Genomic DNA, 18,609 nt, shown 5'->3' on the forward strand with positions numbered 1-18,609 from the left:
CTAAACGTCCAAACTGTCCTGGCTCTGAAATCCAGCCTGTGCCCAGGGACTCAAATAACCTGTCTCAGGGTTTGTCTGCTTTCAAGACTGCAGACGCCTCCCCCGTGCTGCCTGCAGAGGAAGTTCTGCTGAGTACCCCAAATCGGAGCCCCAGCCTTTGGCCTGCACAGAAGGTCTGGTGCCGCCTAGAAACCCCTCTGCTGACCCCATGCACATTCTATGTATCATCTCATGGGTCCTCCCACCCGCCCGCTTTACAGGCCAGGAAACTGAGGCTCAGCGGAGGCCATGGCCATGTCCCCAGGTTGCTCTGTGCGGAAGATGCTCTCTCTGACCTCGTGCTGTCTGGCCCAGTCTCCATGTGACACCTTCCCTGACCTCAGGGCCTCAGAGTCTGTCTTGGTTCCGTTACTGCCCCTGTTGCCTTGCTCTTCACATTTCCAAACACAGACGTGGCCTGCGGGGCTGACCCTGGAGATACCATCACATCCCAGACACCTGTGGACTCTCCTAGCTGGTGACTAGATGGACAGGAGCGGAGTGTCCCCTGCATGGAGTGGAGAAGGGTAGCCGCTGGAAGACCACCAGGACTGGACTGGATTGGATGGAGGGACAGGAACTGAAGCCTGGGCCAAGAGGTGGGGGGCGTGGCCTCCTCCGTTGCCAGCGGGAATCTGGGGTCAGTGCGGGCCCTCACCTGGGTCAGTGCCAGCCCCAAGCCACTCATCTTTGCCTCAAATTTGAATGACAGCAGTCCCCGGAAGAAGGGGTGACGGCCGGGCCAGAAGGCAGAGCATCTGCCTCTGCTCCCATACGGTTTGGGTTTTCCAGCAGGTGCGGGCCTCACCGCTGCCAAGCCTGGACAATGCCCTCCACCCTCAGCTTTGGGCTCGGGGAAGCTGGGTTCAGATCCGGCCCCCTGCCCCGCCAGGTGTGAGACTGAGCAAATCTCACCTCTTGTCCCATGTCCTGCCCTGGAAAGGGGGACAATGATGCCTCCCTCTTTGGGCCACTGCGGGATGGAAAGAGATCAGGTGTGTGAATCCCCAGGGCTGGGGCCGGGAAAAAGCGGGGGCTGGCTCAGGTCAAACCACCCCTCTTCCCTGCATGCCGAGACATGGCCTTCCAGCAGGTGCCTCTCGTGTCCCCAGGGCCAGGTCTCCCTCGCCTCCCCTCTGCAATCCTCCCCACCTCTGCATTCCAAGTCTGTCCGACTGGAAGCTCCTACAGCAGACATCAAGAAGAGAAAACAAACAAAACAAAACAAAACCAGCAAAGCAACCTGCTTTAGGAAGAGGGAGGACATCCCATGAACAAACATGGCTGAGACCACTGAGACGTCCCAATCAAGGCTGCACGCATCTCAGGCCCCCTGTGCCACGGACTGCTGCTGCCAGGCCTGTGGTCTCAGCAGAAGCTGCCAAGCTCCAGTGCACCCAGCTCCTCTGAGCCCCTGTGAACCTGCCACCAGCACAATCATCGAAACGCTCCAGCACCCTTGGAATCATCACCATCCCACACGACTCCCTTTCTGGATGTTCTGTTGATTTACGGACGTTCTCACAGACTCCAAGCTGCTCAGATCTCTCCTTCAAAGTCACCATTAGAGCTGAGCCCAGGGGCCTAAGTGCCCACTTCATGCCGAGCACCATGCAGGAGCTCTGGGTGCCTGATCCTAGAGCTCACGATTCCCTGCACGAGATGTGGGTGACATCCCATTTGAGGAAACTGAGGCACAGAGAGGGGAGCCGGGATGCAAACACTGGTCTGAGTCCCTTTCTGTGACCGTGAACTGCTTTGCTGAACGGAGTCAGATTCGCAGGACGGCTTTGTCCTGGTGCCTCTGCCGACCTCGATCTGGGCTCGGGGTGGGCCAGGACACAGACACACGTTCGCAGGAGGGGTCTTCTCACAGAACCCACGGTGGGCAGCCTCGGAAAGACCCCTCTCTCCTATTGTACAGCCAGCCAGAGAACAAAGTCAGGAAGCTCCCCCGGACCCAGGAAACAGCGAGGAGAGCTCAGGTGGAAATCACAGCCTAATCAAAACCAGATCAACAACTAACTTCCGGAGAACGGGCCTGCTCAGCACTGCCTTCCGAGGGCTCCCAACCCAAGAGAGCTGCTTCTCTCTCTGCTTCCAGACCCACAGCTCCTCCCTGCTATGCCCTGATGGATGTGTGCTACCCCCCAACCGGGGGGAAGACAAATGTGCCCCAGGTATGCAGGCGGCGCCTTCGTCCAAAGCCTGGCCTCTGGCTTAAAGCACAGAATGGTGTCAGGTGGCACTGGGAAGGGTGGCAGCGAGAGCCGGGAGGGAAACATCTCACGCTCCGGCCTGGTCCAGAGTAGGAGACAGCAGGCAGGGCAGCAGCTTCCTTGCCCTGCAGAGTGAGCGGCGCAAGGCGAGAGCCAGAGCTGCAGCCGGAGCAGTGGCCACCCCCGGACAGCACCTACCTTCCTCTTGTTGGTCGGGCAGATGTAGAAGTTGTCGATGACGGTGGTGACGCCAGGCTGGAGGGTGAGCTTGGTGTAGGACGTCCCGAAATCCGACGACCTGGGGGAATAGGGGGACAGCTATCAGCCACGTGCCCTCCAGGTGCGGCCTTCATCAGCCCACACGGTGTCCGGCCCCTGCCCTGTGACCGTGTGGGCAGGGCGCCTCAGACACCTTGAGTGCAGTTCTGGGCACTCTGCCTGGGGGCAGTGCATCCCGACAAGGCAGGAGAGGAGACCGGGCTCTCTCAGGAACACTGAGGACTCACGCAGGTGTGGAGCTTAGGTCCAGAGCTAGGATCCAAAGTCAGGTCCTTCTGACTCCAAATCCCAGCCAGTCATTCCTCCCCAGTGCTTCCTATGTGCTGGGCAGCTCTAGGTTACCGTATGCATCTCACAGCTGACAGAGGAGCCTCCAAAGGGATAGTTCTCTGCCTGAAATCACTTAGTTAATAAGTGGCTGACTCAGGATTTGACACTGGCCTGTCTGATTTCAGGCCGACGGCTGTGCTGAGGCATTCCTGTGGCCTGTCTGCTTGCCTCTTTCCCTCTCTGGACTCTGAACTCCTCCAGGGAGCCTCATCCTCTATCCTGACCACCACCTGCAGCACAGGATGGTAGGGGACCGCACGCAGGTACCAGAGCTCGGGCAGCTGCTGGAAATCAGACCCAAAGCACTGTGCCCACCCTGGAGTGGCGTCTGCTGGGCTCGTGCTGGGAGACAGGGCTATCCACTCAGTACCTCCCTGGGCAAGGCCCTCCTGGCCAAGTGAGAATCTGAGAGTACACCGAGCTTTAAAGCGCCTTGGCTCCCCAGCAAGGAGAGGGAGATAAGCCACAAAGGCAACTTCATATCTGTTGTTCGGAAGCCGTCCATGCATCAGGACATGGAATTAATTCTCCATTGAAGATTAAGTCCCAGAGACCCTGAACCAACACCTCTTATCATCACCTGTTTAATACACTGGGATTGCAGAATACGCCCTGACTCTACTGGAGAGGATCAGAGAGGTGCTCGGGGAAGCGTTTCCCATCTCACCCCTGCTCCATCGATGCAGATTCCAGACACAGACCCACGGTGGGGAGAGGAACACGGGCGGAACGCACGACCCTGGCGCTCCTGTCGTGGGCAGCATGCCTTGCAGGGCCTCCCCGTGTCCGACCACTGCCGAGATATGCTGCGGGGAGCTGAGCTCGGGGGACTGGGGGCAACTCCCCAGCTTGGGCGAGGAGGCCTTGGGCTGGAACCACGCTTCAGTGCCTGCCTCAGACCCCAGCACCTGGCTCCGAGCCCAACCTGCGCTGACGTGTGTGGCCCGACTGCGAGGCCAGTGCTTCTCAGACTCACCCAGTTTGTCCCTTGGGGGCCGAGGGGACAGGCCTGGAGCTGCTTTAGCATAAAGGCCCCACCCACTGGGAGCTGTTTCGTGCCCTTCTATAACACATCCTTGGTGGTTTCTACATGGAGACATTTCCTACATCTTCAAGTGAACCTGAGGCTCCAGAAAAGTAGACTGTTTGTCATCTCTGGGCATGCTGGCCACGTGGCCACAGGTCCCCAGAATGTGTGTCCCTCACAGGCCTCAGGGCCACAAGATTCCTCCTAGGCCAGGACAAAGAGCAGACCCCCAACCCCCAGCCCTCTAACTCCCAGGGGCCAGCCCCTCCCCAGGATGGTAAGGGGCCTCAGGACCCATCTGGCCTCTGTCTGCCCCTGGCCTCCCCAGGGAGGACCAGGCGGGAGCGAACAAAGAAGCCCAGTGGAGGTGTAATTAGGATGCACTTACTCTCAAACCTCAGAGAATTGATTTTCTTTGGGAAGGACGCAGAGAGAGGTCCATTAGCAAAGGATCGATCTGATCCAGAGACCCAGAAAATTCCAGGGCCCTTGCAGAAACAAATGGTTGTGTTGACGAGCCTGACACAGGGGAAGCCTCCCCTTCCTTCCCCACCCTGCTGAGCCATCTCCAAGACCTGCCTATCGATCCTGCCTCCCAAATACCTCTCATTCCTCTCTTCCCTTCACTCCCGGCACTGCTCGTCTTAGCTCAGCATCCAGCCGGCCTCAGTCCTGCTCCCCGCCCTGGGCCAGAAGAGCCTGCTCACACCTGCAAACTCCAGAGCTCCTGCCAGGTGTGGCCTGCAGAAAGGGCCCATGAGCAAAGCCCCTGCTCTCTACGAAGGGGCTCTTCTAGGAGGGGAGATGGAGGGAGGCAGATGGACAACAAGGAAAGAAGCAAAAATACGACAGCCTCAAATGCGATGAGGGTGGGAAGAAGAATCAACAGTGTGGGGGTGCAGGCGGATGGTGAGGGAGGGGCGGTGGGGCTGCTGGGTTGCAGACAAGAGTGGTAGAAAGGCTCCTTGGACAAGGTGATGTTTGCGCAGAGCCCGGAAGGAAGCAGAGAGGTTGTGCCTGGCCGGGGAAAGGCATTTGGACAGGCTTGAGTAGTGTTCCCCAGTTCCTGTGCACCCGGAACCCATGAGTGTGGCCTAATTTGGAAACAGCATCTCTGCAGATGCAGTTAGTTAAGATGAGGTCATGCTGGATGAGGGTGGGCCCTGAGTCCTGTATGGCTGGTGTTATAAGAAGTTGGAAATTGGGACACAGATACACACACAGAGAAGGCCGTGCGCAGATGGAGGCAGAGAGTAGGGTGATGCGGCCGCGGGTTGAGGGTACCAAGGACCCGGGCAGCCATGCTGGGAGGAGAGGCAGAGAGCAGAGGCTCCCTCAGAGCCTCCGAGAAAAACACTCTCAGACTTCTGACCTCCAGGACCCCAAGAAAAAGATCACCACGGTGGTACTTTGTGATGGCAGCTGCATTCCAGGTACAAGGGCCCTGAGGACAGGGAAGGCGGGTCCATTTAAAGAACAGTCCCTGCTGGACGTGGTGCCTCATGCCTGTAATCCCAGCACTTTGGGAGGCCGAGGCATGAGGTCAGGAGTTCGAGACCAGACTGGCCAACATGGTGAAACCCCCGTCTCTACTAAAAATACAAAAATTGGGTAAGGTGGCAGGTACCTGTAATCCCAGGTACTCAGGAGACTGAGGCACGAGAATCTCTTGAACCCAGGAGGTACAGGTTGCAGTGAGCTGAGATCGCACCACTGCACTTCAGCCTGGGTGACAGAGCAAGATTCCATCTAAAAAAATAAAAGAAAAGAAAAAACCTAGCAGCTGCCAGTGCCTAGGAAGCCCCTCGCCCTGCAGGCAATGCAAACCCAATTCCTCAGATATCCACGACTCCCAAGTCCAACTCCTGCAGATACGAGGAACATCGATCCACCCACTCACCCATTCATTCCCTCTATTTGTTTAACGTTTTATGCTTTAAGGCCCATATTACGGGCCTAGGAATCCAGATTCACCCCCTCATTCAAATCTTTCACATGATGTGTGCATGTTGAGTTCCTGCTGTGTGTCCCATCACTACACTGCGGCTGGAATCCATGGGCAGCACGGACACTGTCCCCTGCACTCATGGGGGTGACAGGCTGGCTGGTGTTGTGGGGAGAGGGAGAGAAAGAGAGAATACAAGCAGACAGACCCTGCAGCCAGGAGCAGCAATGTTAACAGGCACGTCCAGAGAGTCCTGGGAGACACTATAGGGGACATCAAACTGAGGGGGTCTGGGTGCCATCCTCAGTCCCCTAGGCTGCCCCCACTACCAGGTCTAATCCATCACTGACCGGCTGACTTTTCCTCCTAAAGCTTTTAAATTCCATCCCTACATCTCCTTGCTCACCTTAGTCCAGGTCCCCTTCCTCTCCCGTCTGTGCACGAGGAGCACCTGGCATGAGGGCCCCAGGCTCAGTGGAGGGGGTGCAAACACCGACAGGCTGACTGCACTTGGGGGGCCTGTGAGATTCCCATGGCTGCTGTAACAAAGGCCCGCAGACTCAGTGGCTGCAAACCAGCCACATTCATTATCTACAGTTCCGGAGGGCAGGAGTCTGCAGGGGGTCTATAGAGGGCTAATCAAGGTGTGGGCACCTCCTGGAAGCTCCAGGGGAGAACCCACGCCCTGCCTCTCCCCCCTGCTATTGACCTCCTGCAGTCCTCGCCCCGAGGCCCGTCGCTCCACTCTGCTTCCCGTCACAGCCTCCCTCACAGCACCGACTACCACAGTCTCACGTCCCTCTGGCTCCCTACTTGTGATTACAAAGACCCCACGAGGATAATGCAGGATAATCCCAAGATCCTTCATTTAATCCATCTGCAAAGTCCCCTTTGCCATGTAAGGTAGCAATAGTCACCGTTTCCGGGGATTAGGATGTGGACGTCTGTGGGAGGCGTTGCTCTGCCGACCACAAGTGGGCATTTGAGCCGGGTCCAAGGCATGTGTAGGAGCTGGTTCGGGAGCAGTGTCCCCGCGTCAGCTGTGACAGACAACAGGGCGGCTGGAGGTGGGTGGGGTGGGCGGTCCCCACGGCCACAGAGAGGGCCAGACCCGCATCGTCGGGCAGCACCACTGACCCGCAGGCCGCCTAGCACTAGGAATATGGTGAATTCTTTTGAATGGAGATGCCCTGGGACTGTGAAATATAAACTGATTTCAAAGACTTAGCATTCAAAAGAATGTAAGATATTTCATTATAATGTTTATATTGATTACATGTTGACATAATCTTTTGGATATACGGAGTTAATTAAAAGCTGCTATTAACATTAATTTCACCTGTTCTTTATTTTAACCCACAGGTTTTATTTCTTAAAGCAGTTTCAGATTCACAGCAAATAGAGTAGAAATGAGAGAGTTCCCGTATACCTTCTGCCCCCACCGTCAGCGCCCCAACCGGAGACTCGCTGGTACAATCGGTGAGCCGCCCTGACGCGTGGTTGCCACCAGAGTGCAGAGTTCAGGTCAGGGCCAGCCTTGGGGGCTCCTGCACTCTATGGGTCTGGGCACCTGTAGGATGACAGGGCCCCTACACTGTGGTATCATACGGACAGCATCACTGCCCCAAGAATCCTCTGTTCTCCGCCGATTCATCCCCTCCCCCGCCTGCCTCCTGGCAACCACCGATCCTTTTACCATCGCCATAGTTATGCCTTTTCCAGAAGGTGACCACTTGGAATCCCGGAGTTCACGGCCTTTTCATATGGTTCCTTGCACTTAGTGATATGCACTTAAGGTCCGTCCATGCTTTTCCACGTCACCTGTTTCTCTTCACTTTTTAGTGTGGTCACTAGAACATTTAGAAAGACCCCCATGGCTCCAATTATATTCCTAAGGGACACGCCGGTCTGGACAACATGCCAAGGCGGTGGGCGTCTTCGGAAGGTGTGGGGCTCTGCAGTGGACGGGCACGTGACCCCTGGAAAACGCGGTCCCAGCAGATGAGCAAGTGACCGTGTGGAATCTGGCTGAATGGTGCCTGGGTCGTGGCACATGTGAAGCAGGGCTCATTACTGCTGTTTGGGAAGAGTGCTGCAGCTGCAGGTGGGGACAGGTGACTGAGGAGGGGACAGGTGACTGCAGGGGACAGGTGACTAAGGAGAGGACAGGTGACTGAGGGGACAGGTGACTGCAGGAGAGGACAGGTGACTGAGGTGGAGATAGATGACTGCAAAAGGGGACAGGTGACTGCAGGAGGGGACAGGTGACTGTAGGAGGGACAGGTGACTGAGGAGGGGACAGGTAATTGTAGGAGGGGACAGGTGACTGAGGAGGGGACAGGTGACTAAGGAGGGGACAGGTGACTGAGGTGAAGACAGGTGACTGAGGGGACAGGTGACTGAGGTGGGGACAGGTGACTGAGGTGGGGACAGGTGACCGAGGGGACAGGTGAGAAGGGGACAGGTGACTGAGGTGGGGGCAGGTGACCGAGGGGACAGGTGAGTGAGAATGGGACAGGTGACTGCAGGAGGGGACAGGTGACTGTAGGGACAAATGACTGAGGGGACAGGTGACTGCAGGTGAGGACAGGTGACTGAGGAGGTGGAGGAGTGAGAGGAAGGATAGGTGTAGGCCCAGGAAGTAGAGTTGGCATGACTTGGGGCTGCTCAAGGTGTCAGGCTGAAGGAGGGGACACCAGGTGACATGGAAGATGGGGTGACACTGTTCAGGTGCCATGATGCTTGGAGGAAAGTGGAGGGCTGGGCTGGGAGTCAGGATGGCCCCTGGGCGAAGCACGGTTGGGGGGTCTGGGCTCATGTCCACCCACTGCTGCTCCCTGGGCAGCCCACTATGGATTTTAGCATTAGTTTTCTTCTTTGAGGCATCAGAGGATTGGAATCAGGCATCTCCGGGGTCCCCATCAACAAAAAGGGCTGCGACCACACACCCTTAACCTGCACGTACCCCACAAGTGTCCTGTTATCCAGCCTCCGAGAGCCCCTTTCGAGAGACCCGAAAGGGATCCGTTCTCCCCAGAAGCCTCTTGCCCTGACTGCGTTTTCCTGGTGGGCAACTCAAGAGTCTCTCTCTCCGCATTATTTCCTCTGAGCATCTGCTTCTCAGATAAGTAAGTGCAGCCACGATGATATCTAATGATGAAGATTTATTGCAAGGAACAAAGCTGGAGAACGCCCAGCGGGCTTGCCCGGCCTTTGCCTCTCCCCGCAGCTGTGTCAGAAAAAAGGAGGACCCGAGTTAAGCTCCCGCTCTCTGGAACATGCCAGGTTTCTGTTGCAGACCAGGGGTGCTCGGGGGACAGGATCCTCAATGATGGATGGCCTTGTCTCTCTACGGTGAGCACGTTTCGCTCTGCAGTGCACTTGCCAAGCTTGGACTCTCGGAAGAGTTCAGACTCTTGGATCGTGGTTAGAAAACCTGAAACTGGCTGGTGAGCAGTGGCGGCAAGGGGCGGAGGGGGACCGCCCGACTCCATCAGACAGCTCAGGGTGCTGGGAAGGCCAGGCCGGTGGGAAGAGAGATGCGGTTAGGAGGTGCTGCCGCACCCGACTTCCTGGGGAAAGAACAAAGGCGGTGGCACTGCTTGTCTGGCCATTATTCTAAACTCTAAACATCATTCCTTTAAAGAACATGAAAAAAAAGAAAACCCACACCAGCATGTTGACCTCTTGCTGTATGTTTTCAATGTTGTGCAAGCAACAAGACTCAACCAGACAATGCAGTTCTAGAGGTGTGCTGAGGAGGGCAGGGCCAGGGCGTGAGTTGAGGTGATGGGCTAGGGTCCCAGGCTGTGTGCAAATACCACAATCCAGGTGGCTTGTCCCCTCACAGTTCTGGAGGTCAGAAGTCCAAAGTCAAGGTGCTGGCAGGGCCCTGAGCTCCCTCTGGAGTCTCCCGGGGAGGATCCTCCTGCCTCTTCCAGCTGCTGAGGGCTCCAGGCGTCCCTTGGATTGAGGCTGCATTGCGCCACTCTCTATCTCAATTTCACGTTAGGTGTAGGGCCCACCCTAAAGCCAGGCTGATTTCACCTCTATCCTTAGCTAATTACATCTGCGAAGGCCCTGGGTCCAATAGGGTCACCCCTGAAGTTCCTGGTGGACACAGATTTTGGGGGTGACTCCATTCATCCCTCTATGGGTAGTTGCACTGACTGTCTATTCTACATGAGGAAGACTCTGCGTTAGCACCTCACCTGCCTACTTCGTTAAATCTCCCTGCATCCCCTGGGGAGCTCCTGGTTTTCAATGAAGGAATGAAGACAGGCAGCACGTCACCCCCAGGAAGAGTCTGAGGCCAGTGGGAAGCTCCAAGGGCCCGAGGAGGGAGGGGGCCTCTGGCTGGGACCACTGGAGGGCCTGGTAGGATTTAAGTGTATGGCTTCGAGGAACACGGTGCAGCAGTGAGGGGCCCGTGTGACCCCCAGTGATGTGCTGAGTGTCTGCGGGGCGCCGGGCTCAGTGCTGGGTGCTGGACGCAGCTAGGGGTCGAGAGTCCAACCACATAACAGCGGCCTGTGGGCAGGGGACACTGAGGGCTGTTCAGCAGGGACAGCGTGATGGAGGCTGTGGCCCACTCAGTTGCTGCCCCGGCTCATGGTGGACGAAGCAGAGGGAGGGAAGGGGTGCCGCCAGCACCCTACATCAGACAGCTGGGCCTGTCTCTTAGCAGACTGCCAGAGCACAGAACCCTCACATCAACTCCAAACCCAATACTACCCCCTCCTGAAGCCCACGCAGATCTCCCGGCCAGAGTGGGGATGCAAGCCTCTACTGGCCAGGCACACAGCTGGCACTCAATAAATGCTTGCTGGATTCCTTTGGAGGTGCTCTGGGTGCCAGACCTAAAGGCGGTGTGACCTCAGGTGAACAGGTTTCCCTCCCTAGGCCACAGTTTCCCACTGAACATATGGGAACTGGATTTGAGTATTTGAGTCTAAGCACTAGCACTGCCACTTGTGGATCGAATTCCTGTACATCTTCCTTAGTGGTCCCAGTGGCTCCTGAGCCTGCCCTTCTGGGGAAGAATTCTCCCTAGAATCTCTGGACGGTGTCAGAATCCCTGGGAGAGCTCAGCCTGTCTGGAAGGAAGGAAGGGAGGAGGCAGAGGCAGGAGGGAAATGGGAAGAGGAAGGAAAGGGGAGAGAAAGGGAGGAAGGAGGGAGGAGGGAGGAGGGAGGGAAGAGGGAGGGAGGGAAAAAGAGGGAAGAGTGGGAGGAAGGAGAGGAAAGAAAGGAAGGAAGGAGGGAAAAAGGAAGAAGGGGAAGGATGGGGGAAGAGGGAGGAAGGAAGAGGGAGGAGGGAAGAGGGGAGAAAGGGAGGGGAGAAAGGGAGGGAAAAGGGAGGAGGAGGAGGGAGAGAGGTGGGAGGAGGGAGGGAGGAGAGTGAAAGGGGGAGAAAAGGGAGGAGGAGGGAGGGAGGGAAGAGGAAGAGGAGGGAGAGGAAAGAAAGGAAGGAAGGAGGGAAAAAGGGAGAAGGGAAAGGATGGGAGAAAAGGGAGGGGGAAGAGGGAAGAAAGGGAGGAAGGAAGAAGGAGGGAGAAAGGGTGGGAGGAGGAGGGAGGAGGGAGGGAAACAGGGAAGGGGAAGAGGCGGGAGGGGAGGAGGACCACAGTGCTCACTGAGCACCTCTCCTCTCTGTGCCTGGTGCCGTCCCCCAGGGGACCTCCCCAGCATTCAGTAGCTGCACCATCACCCAGTTCTTTAACTGCACCCAGCAACTCAGGAGGTGATCATTCCAGTCTATATTTATTCCAATTAAAAATAACAACCAGAGTCTAAAACCGGGCAAATAGAAACATGGAAGGCAAGCGCAGTTGGAAAACTGCTGTCTGCAAATCGGCTGCTTAATTGCTGAGTGTTTGTACATACTCACTTTTAAAAAATGATTTAATGAAGCCATTTTCCTCCCCTATAATTACTCCATTGGCGGGGACATATATGCTGTGCCCACCCCTCCTCCTCAGGGTGAGGAGCCCCTGCTCGCCCCACTCCCACTTGAGAACCCGGAAGCCACGCGCAGGTGTGAAAGGCAGCACCCGCCTGCAAGCTCTGGCCTTGGGCAAGGCTTACACCTTTCTGAGACTTAGGTTTCTTTCATCTGAACAAAGTGTTAACGAAGCGGACCTCCTGTGCCTGTCCTGAGGATTCCAGAGGTGTGTGTAGGACATGCACGAAGTAGGAACGGAGTGGTGGGCAGGTGGCACTGCCTGTGTCACTGTGCCACTTAACGGAAGCCGGTGTGCTCTGGCTTGTCCCCTGCTTACAGCATGGACCACCCCTTCTTCGAAGGTGCAGCCACTGTGGACATGTGTGTCCCTAACAGCCACGAGGCTTGCATTTGGCAGCTGCAAAGGCCCTTGAGTGGACCCCAGAACCCCCCTCGCGGGCACGTGTATGCACGCCTGCACTTTATATATGGGGAAACTGAGGCCCAGTAGGAAAGGGACTTGCCCAAAGGGAGCCCCAGACTGGAACCTCGGTCTCAGCAGAGGCGATGGGTGCTGCAGATGTGTCTTCCCAGCGGAAATCATTCTGAGCTTCGGTCGCGTTCCAGGTCAGGCTCAGTCTGTGCTGTGAGACGAGAAGACACACGGGCTGCTGTGGCACCCAGGACCTGATGGCTCCACCGAACCCGCAAAGAGGAGGCTTTGATCCGCTACCCAGACTTTCTAACAAACCCTCCCAGGATCAGAGAGGAAGAGGGAACTAAGGTGACATAGGGCGATTGTGGGGCAGTGAAGTCATTCAAGAAACTTCCAGAAGGCACTCTAGATTCTGAGTGTGAAAGGTGGCATCGGGCGCCAGCGAGGTGGGTGAACAGAGGGAAAGGAAATGCAGCCTGGTCCTGGAGGGGGTGCCAAGTGTTGGGGGCGAGGAGACCCTGCCAGGCAAGTCACCCAAATACACGGCAGCGAAGGCAGCAGGATCTGAACCCACAACCACAGAGATACGGGGAGAGAGCAGGATGCCCTTCAGCATGAAAGCTGTGTGGGGAGGAGTTAGCAAGACTGGTGCCCACCATGCCCCGGACACCAGCAGAGGACAGAGTGAAGGGAACCTCACTGAGACCTCACAATCACATCAGAACAGGAAAACACCTTCCCATTTCACTGACCAGGAAACTGAGTCCCAAGGAACATTAAGTAACTGGCCCAAGATTATAGCAACATCAGAAAACTCAGTGTTGGGTCATGCGGTGGCTCCAGGCTTGTCTTCTCTGAGCTTCCCAGGCTGTCCCCTGATCTGTGCACCGTGCCCCAGAGGGGTTGGTGTGGCGTGGCACCTGCCCTGCATGTCCTGGGCACCTCTGACATTCTCCAATGCCAGCAGCTGGACCCTGACTGCAGCCCGACCCAGTGCAAGAGCCATGTCATTTCAGCTGTGAGCTACCCGTGGGCTTAGAGCATCTCCTTAACTCCACCTCAGCCCCGGACTGGCAGTGTGCCCTGTGGGTGGAGAGGGCTGGCGCCAGCAGAGGCAGCTGATTTTCTGTGTCTGAACCCACAGGGGCAGCACCCCCATGGCCACCCCCGGTGCCTATGCCCACCTCTCTGCATCCACGCCCTGAGCCGCATCTCCCGACCCAGCCCTTCCACATGTGGGTTCAGCTGCCTGCCATGGCTTGCTGGTATTCTGAGCCCACTGGTGCTGGAGGCTGTGACACTCACTAGCAGATTGTTCCAGAATGAAGCTGGGCCAGGCCTAATCCCAGAGGACCCCTCCCCCACTGTCAGTGCCCCTGCCTGCAGTTTTTACTGACACCTTAGGGATGGAAATGGGGGCACGACCTCGGACATGACCTACGGAAAACCAGCACACACCTCCTCACTTTACTCCTGGCCAGCTGTGTCTCGCTGACTGTATGAGTATCGGTCCTTTTTAGTGAATCCCTCGCTATCTATAAACTCTCCGGGTAACTGAACCCCTCCAGTGCCAGAGTTCCTTTCCAGACCTCTCCTGAGCACCGACGCGGTGCCAGGCTGAGTCCAGACCAGGCGTGCACATGACTGGGCAGGGAACTTCTGCAGCCATCGGTGCCAGTGCAACTGTACGAGCGGCTCAAACTGGGAAGTGAGTCCACACCGGTCAGCCAACAGTGCCACCCCACCACCCCCGAGGGCCCTCATTGCCAGGGCCCTCCTCCTCCAGGCTGCCCCCTGCACCTCCTCAGGGACCAGCACTGAAGGGGGTAAGCCTGGCAGAGCAGGAGCCCTGGGGCCTAACTCCAGGCTGCCCCAGCTCCTTTATGAGTGACTGATGTTCCCTGCCCTGCTGCTGAACAGGGGAGCCCAGGATCCTGTGGGGCTAAGAGCAGGCACAGAGGCCACTGAAACGCAGCTGCTGCTCTCGCACGGCAGGAGCCCCCACGTGCACCCTGTGGGAGGCCCGGCCAAGGAGCTGCAGGAGCTGAGGGAGAAGGAGGGGCAGAGTGGGTCAGACCAAGAGGTGTGGGTGCTGCAGGGAACTCCCCTGAGATCCGCCAGTGCTGGCTAAGGAAGCAGGTTGCTCCATGCCAGCAGCAATGAAGGGATGAAGGCAGAAGTTCTAGAAAGGCAATGAGCAGCCAAGTTTCACAGGCACAGAGAGCAGTGCTGGAAGGCGAAAATGGCGGGCACAGCTTCACCGTGGCCGCCACGTGCTGGGTCTCTTCCAGACACTGGCTGAGCTGCTTCCTTAATCCTCACTCCAGGCTCTTCCTGTGCAGACAGGGAGACTGAGACTCATGATGTGAAGTCACTCGTCCAGGGTCAGAAAGGACGAAGCGAGACTCTATTTGACCCGAGTTCCAAATTGTGCATCTGCTCTAGGCTTCCAGCTCTGTGGGAGGGAAGTGGCACTGTGGTTCTGGCTGGTTTTATGTCTGGAGGTCTTTTTTTTTTTTTTTTTTTTTTTAAGACAGAGTCGCGCTTTGTCACCCAGGCTATAGTGCAGTGGCAAGGTCTTGGCTCACTGCAAGCTCTGCCTCCCGGGGTCACGCCATTCTCCTGCCTCAGCCTCCCGAGTAGCCGGGTCTACAGGCGCCCGCCACCACGCCTGGCTAATTTTTTGTATTTTTAGTACAGACGGGGTTTCACCGTGGTCTCGATCTCCTGACCTCATGATCCGCCCACCTTGGTCTCCCAAAGTGCCGGGATTACAGGCATGAGTCACCGTGCCTGGCATCTGGAGGTGTTAAAATGGCACAAGGTAGGATGTTTGCAATGGCTCTTGTCCCAAAGGATGGAGTCTTTAGAATTTGGTATGACCATCCAGGGTGAATGAGGCCCGAACTCCTGGAAGCGCCCCAGTCATGCTCCTGGCACAGGCAGAGCTGCCTGTGCTCCCCTCGGCATGCAGGGCCTTGTCAGCCTCCAGCAGATACGCCTGCTCTACAGCTGCTCTGCAAGCCCTCCGCCGGGCATACTTCCAAGAGCCACGGTGGGTGACGGAGCCACCCTCCAGCCCCATGCCAGTCAGCTGGGAGGCCAGAGCCTGCAAACCCGAGGCTGCCAGCAGCAGCCGGTGTGAGGGGAGGAGGTGCCAGTTACCTTGGCAGCTCCCACAGGCAGCAGGTGCGAGGCTGCCGCTGTACTTGACACTGTGTTGTGCCTCAATGCGAAGCAGCCATCCGATGATCCGGACACAGCCCGTGACTTCTGGGTTAATTGGGGAAGTGGCGTTTGATGGGGGGCTGGAGGGGGCAGGCTGAGTTTATGGCCAGGTAGAGGTGAGTCTCTGGCCCTCTTGACATGGTGGAGGGCACACAGGCGCTGGGAGAAAACCATCGCTTGCCTATCGCTTTGCATTTGGTCGGGAAGGACACATGAGCACCTCCTGTGAATGGACCAGGGTAGTTACCTCTTTTTGCCTATTGCTTTGCATTTGGTCGGGAAGGACACATGAGCACCTCCTGTGAATGGACCAGGGTAGTTACCTCTGTCTCCTGCTGCTGGGCATGAGTCACACTGGCCCCACGTTGTCCCCAGGAACCAACCTATTTGGGAGGATGGAAACCACTCTAAACCCCAGAGTGTTACTTCAAGCAGGAACACCCAAACAGAATGAGGCAAAGAACAACACAATGGAATTAGCTGGACTCCGCAGACCCCAGGAGACACACAGCGAAAAAGCTTCTGCACCCAGCAGCTGCCTTCTGTGGAGAGGACTCGCCTAGGAATTCCCAGCAGGAGTGAAGCGGGATGGGCTGAAGGACAGAGCAGAGCTGGAAAGAAGCCCAAAGAGGGTGCGTGTGAGCCGCCAAGTCAGAGACCAGAGACTGGGCTTGGGATCAAGTCCAGTGGGTTAATCTACCCTGTGACCTGGAATCTATCTTAGGAAAATTTCCTGAAATGTAGCAATCCACATACGATCAAATAAAAGCCCTTCCTGATATGCTAACGCATCCTCAATTCTTCTTGGAATCCTTTAAGAATAATGAAACAATTGAGAACAACGCTAACCAGAAAAAAAGAAGCTGCTGCCCCTTAGCCATCCACCAGGTCCACTGCCTCCTCTGTTCCTGTCTAGCCCTGGTCCCTGTGTGAACATAATTCCAGTTACAAGGTACGCACAGACCTGTGTTCTGATTTTATCACAAAATGCGCAGCATGTCCTGCCTGCTGTGTAATATTCCATCCAGTGTGTGGCGTTACTGACAGGTCATTCCTCAGGATGAACTTTTTCAAATCTGTTCTGCAAACAGAGTGCCTACCACGTGCTGTGTGTGGTGGAAATCCACTTTTTTCTCTTGATTGCTGTGACAAGCAACGATGCCCTTCAGGAACAACATTTTCATTATTTTAACTCCTCCCCAGCCTCTGTGTCCTGGGTAATTTCCCAGCGCGAAGCTCTAGGAGGTAGGCTCCTCAGTGAGATGCTCTGAGCCTCCGTGCGGCTTTTTAAAAAATGTCTTCTTAGATCCAAGAAACTCTTACAACTCAATATTTTTAAAACGAGAGCCTCCATGTGCTCTTAGGGGGTCCTGGAACAAAATGATAACATTTTCGCATGCCAGTTCCCAGATTATAGAATCTGACACTCCAAATTGATTTTTCGAGGCACTGTTGACTGTGTTCGGTTTCTGCTGAAGGCAGTCCAAATGCTGTGTTGAGTGTTTTCAAAGAGAAGGAAAAAAATGCCCAAGACACAAGCAGATGAGGACAGAGCCGTCTGAAAGGGAACTCTGCTTTAAAACGTGCATGATCATATTTACACACAAGATACAAAAATTCATTAGGAAGTAAGACGCAATTAACACAAACAACTCCCGCTCTCCGGAAAGCTCAGAGGATGCTTCGAGTCGTGCGATTGTGGAAACCGGCTGAAAGTTTTGAGTGGGAAGATGTTACGGAATCGAAAACAAGGGATAAGTCAACAGCAACACTGAGTAGCTAACACTGACAGTGACCCACAGACATCGCCACCATACGTGTCCTCAGTGTGTCTGATTAGAAAACTCTTTTTTTTTGAGACGGAGTCTCGCTCTGTCGCCCAGGCTGGAGTGCAGTGGCCGGATCTCCGCTCACTGCAAGCTCCACCTCCTGGGTTTACACCATTCTCCTGCCTCAGCCTCCCGAGCAGCTGGGACTACAGGCGCCCGCCACCTCGCCTGGCTAGTTTTTTTGTATTTTTTAGTAGAGACAGGGTTTCACCGTGTTTGCCAGGATGGTCTCGATCTCCTGACCTTGTGATCCGCCCGTCTCGGCCTCCCAAAGTGCTGGGATTACAGGCTTGAGCCACCGCGCCCGGCCTGAAAACTCTTAAAGACAGCAGTAAATCGGGCAGCTGTACTAGTAATCACGGCAATGACAAATCCCCTCAGTCACACCTGTGTCGACTTCCAAGAGCTGGGCATGCTGGACGTGTTAGTTCGTTGAGTCCCTTCAACACCCAGCCAGGGGGACTAGCACACTCCCACCTACCAGAGGAGGAGGTAGCAGGTGGAGGGGCTGAGTTTGAACACCATGGCCTGAATCCTGAGCTGTGCATGGGGTCCCCACAACATGCGGCCCTCACTCGTCAGTAGTAGCTGCTGCCTGAAGGGGATGATGAGGGAGGAGACTTCTCACACCTGTACCTGCAAACGTGGCAGACAGTGACAATTCAACCCCAGCTAGGACCATGCCGAGAAGGGGAGGCTCCCTTCCCAGTTCAGCTGAGAGCGGGGGATGAGTGTGGCGCAATTCCTTCTGGGAACTTCAGGCCGTGTTCCGAGAAAACACGCTCTCCCCACAGTCCCAGCCTCCGTGCAGCCCTGACGCCTGTCCTGCGTAAAAAGGCCAGGGCATTCCACCAAGGACAAGAAGCACCGCCCCCGCCCCCCCAGGTCCCTGCAAAACATGGAACTGTTTTGCAAGTGGATAAAATCTGCAAACGCAACAGCAAAACACCCGCCGTTCTCTGTTCCTCCACCCACTCCAGTTGCCTCTCCTCCCACATGGTGCAAATCAGCCTCTGAACAACCCGCAGCGTCCCAGCACCTTCAGGATGAAGCCGGAGCCCCTAACAACAGGCCAGATGGGAGGAAAGGGAGGTTCAGAGAGGAGGGGCAGAGCCTTAGGAAGGCGAAAACAAGAGTGAGAGGCCTGCCGTCCCTCCCCACGCCCCGCCGGGCCTTCTCACTCCCTTTCTGCCCGAAGTGACCTGTGACACCTGTCTCATCAATGATGGATTTCCTCTGCTTGGAGCTGCCTGTGAGCTCCACGAGGGCCAGGACTGCATCTGACCAGCTCTCTAGCCACCTCTCAGCCCAACGCCCAGCATGGAGTGCGTACC

General features: G+C 56.2%; 1 protein-coding gene across 4 annotated transcripts in view; it reads right to left on the reverse strand.

Annotated features, from left to right (window-relative positions):
* Positions 1-18,609, reverse strand: part of SORCS2 (sortilin related VPS10 domain containing receptor 2) — a 572,125-nt gene that overhangs the window by 210,578 nt on the left and 342,938 nt on the right. For all 4 annotated transcript variants that reach the window (XM_045392082.2, XM_045392079.2, XM_045392080.2 and 1 more), the window contains exon 3: positions 2,457-2,556. In XM_045392082.2, the coding sequence (XP_045248017.2) occupies positions 2,457-2,556 (100 nt within the window). The remainder of the gene's footprint in view (positions 1-2,456; positions 2,557-18,609) is intronic.

This window comes from Macaca fascicularis, chromosome 5 (genome assembly GCF_037993035.2).
Source record: "Macaca fascicularis isolate 582-1 chromosome 5, T2T-MFA8v1.1".
Taxonomy (NCBI): domain Eukaryota; kingdom Metazoa; phylum Chordata; class Mammalia; order Primates; family Cercopithecidae; genus Macaca; species Macaca fascicularis.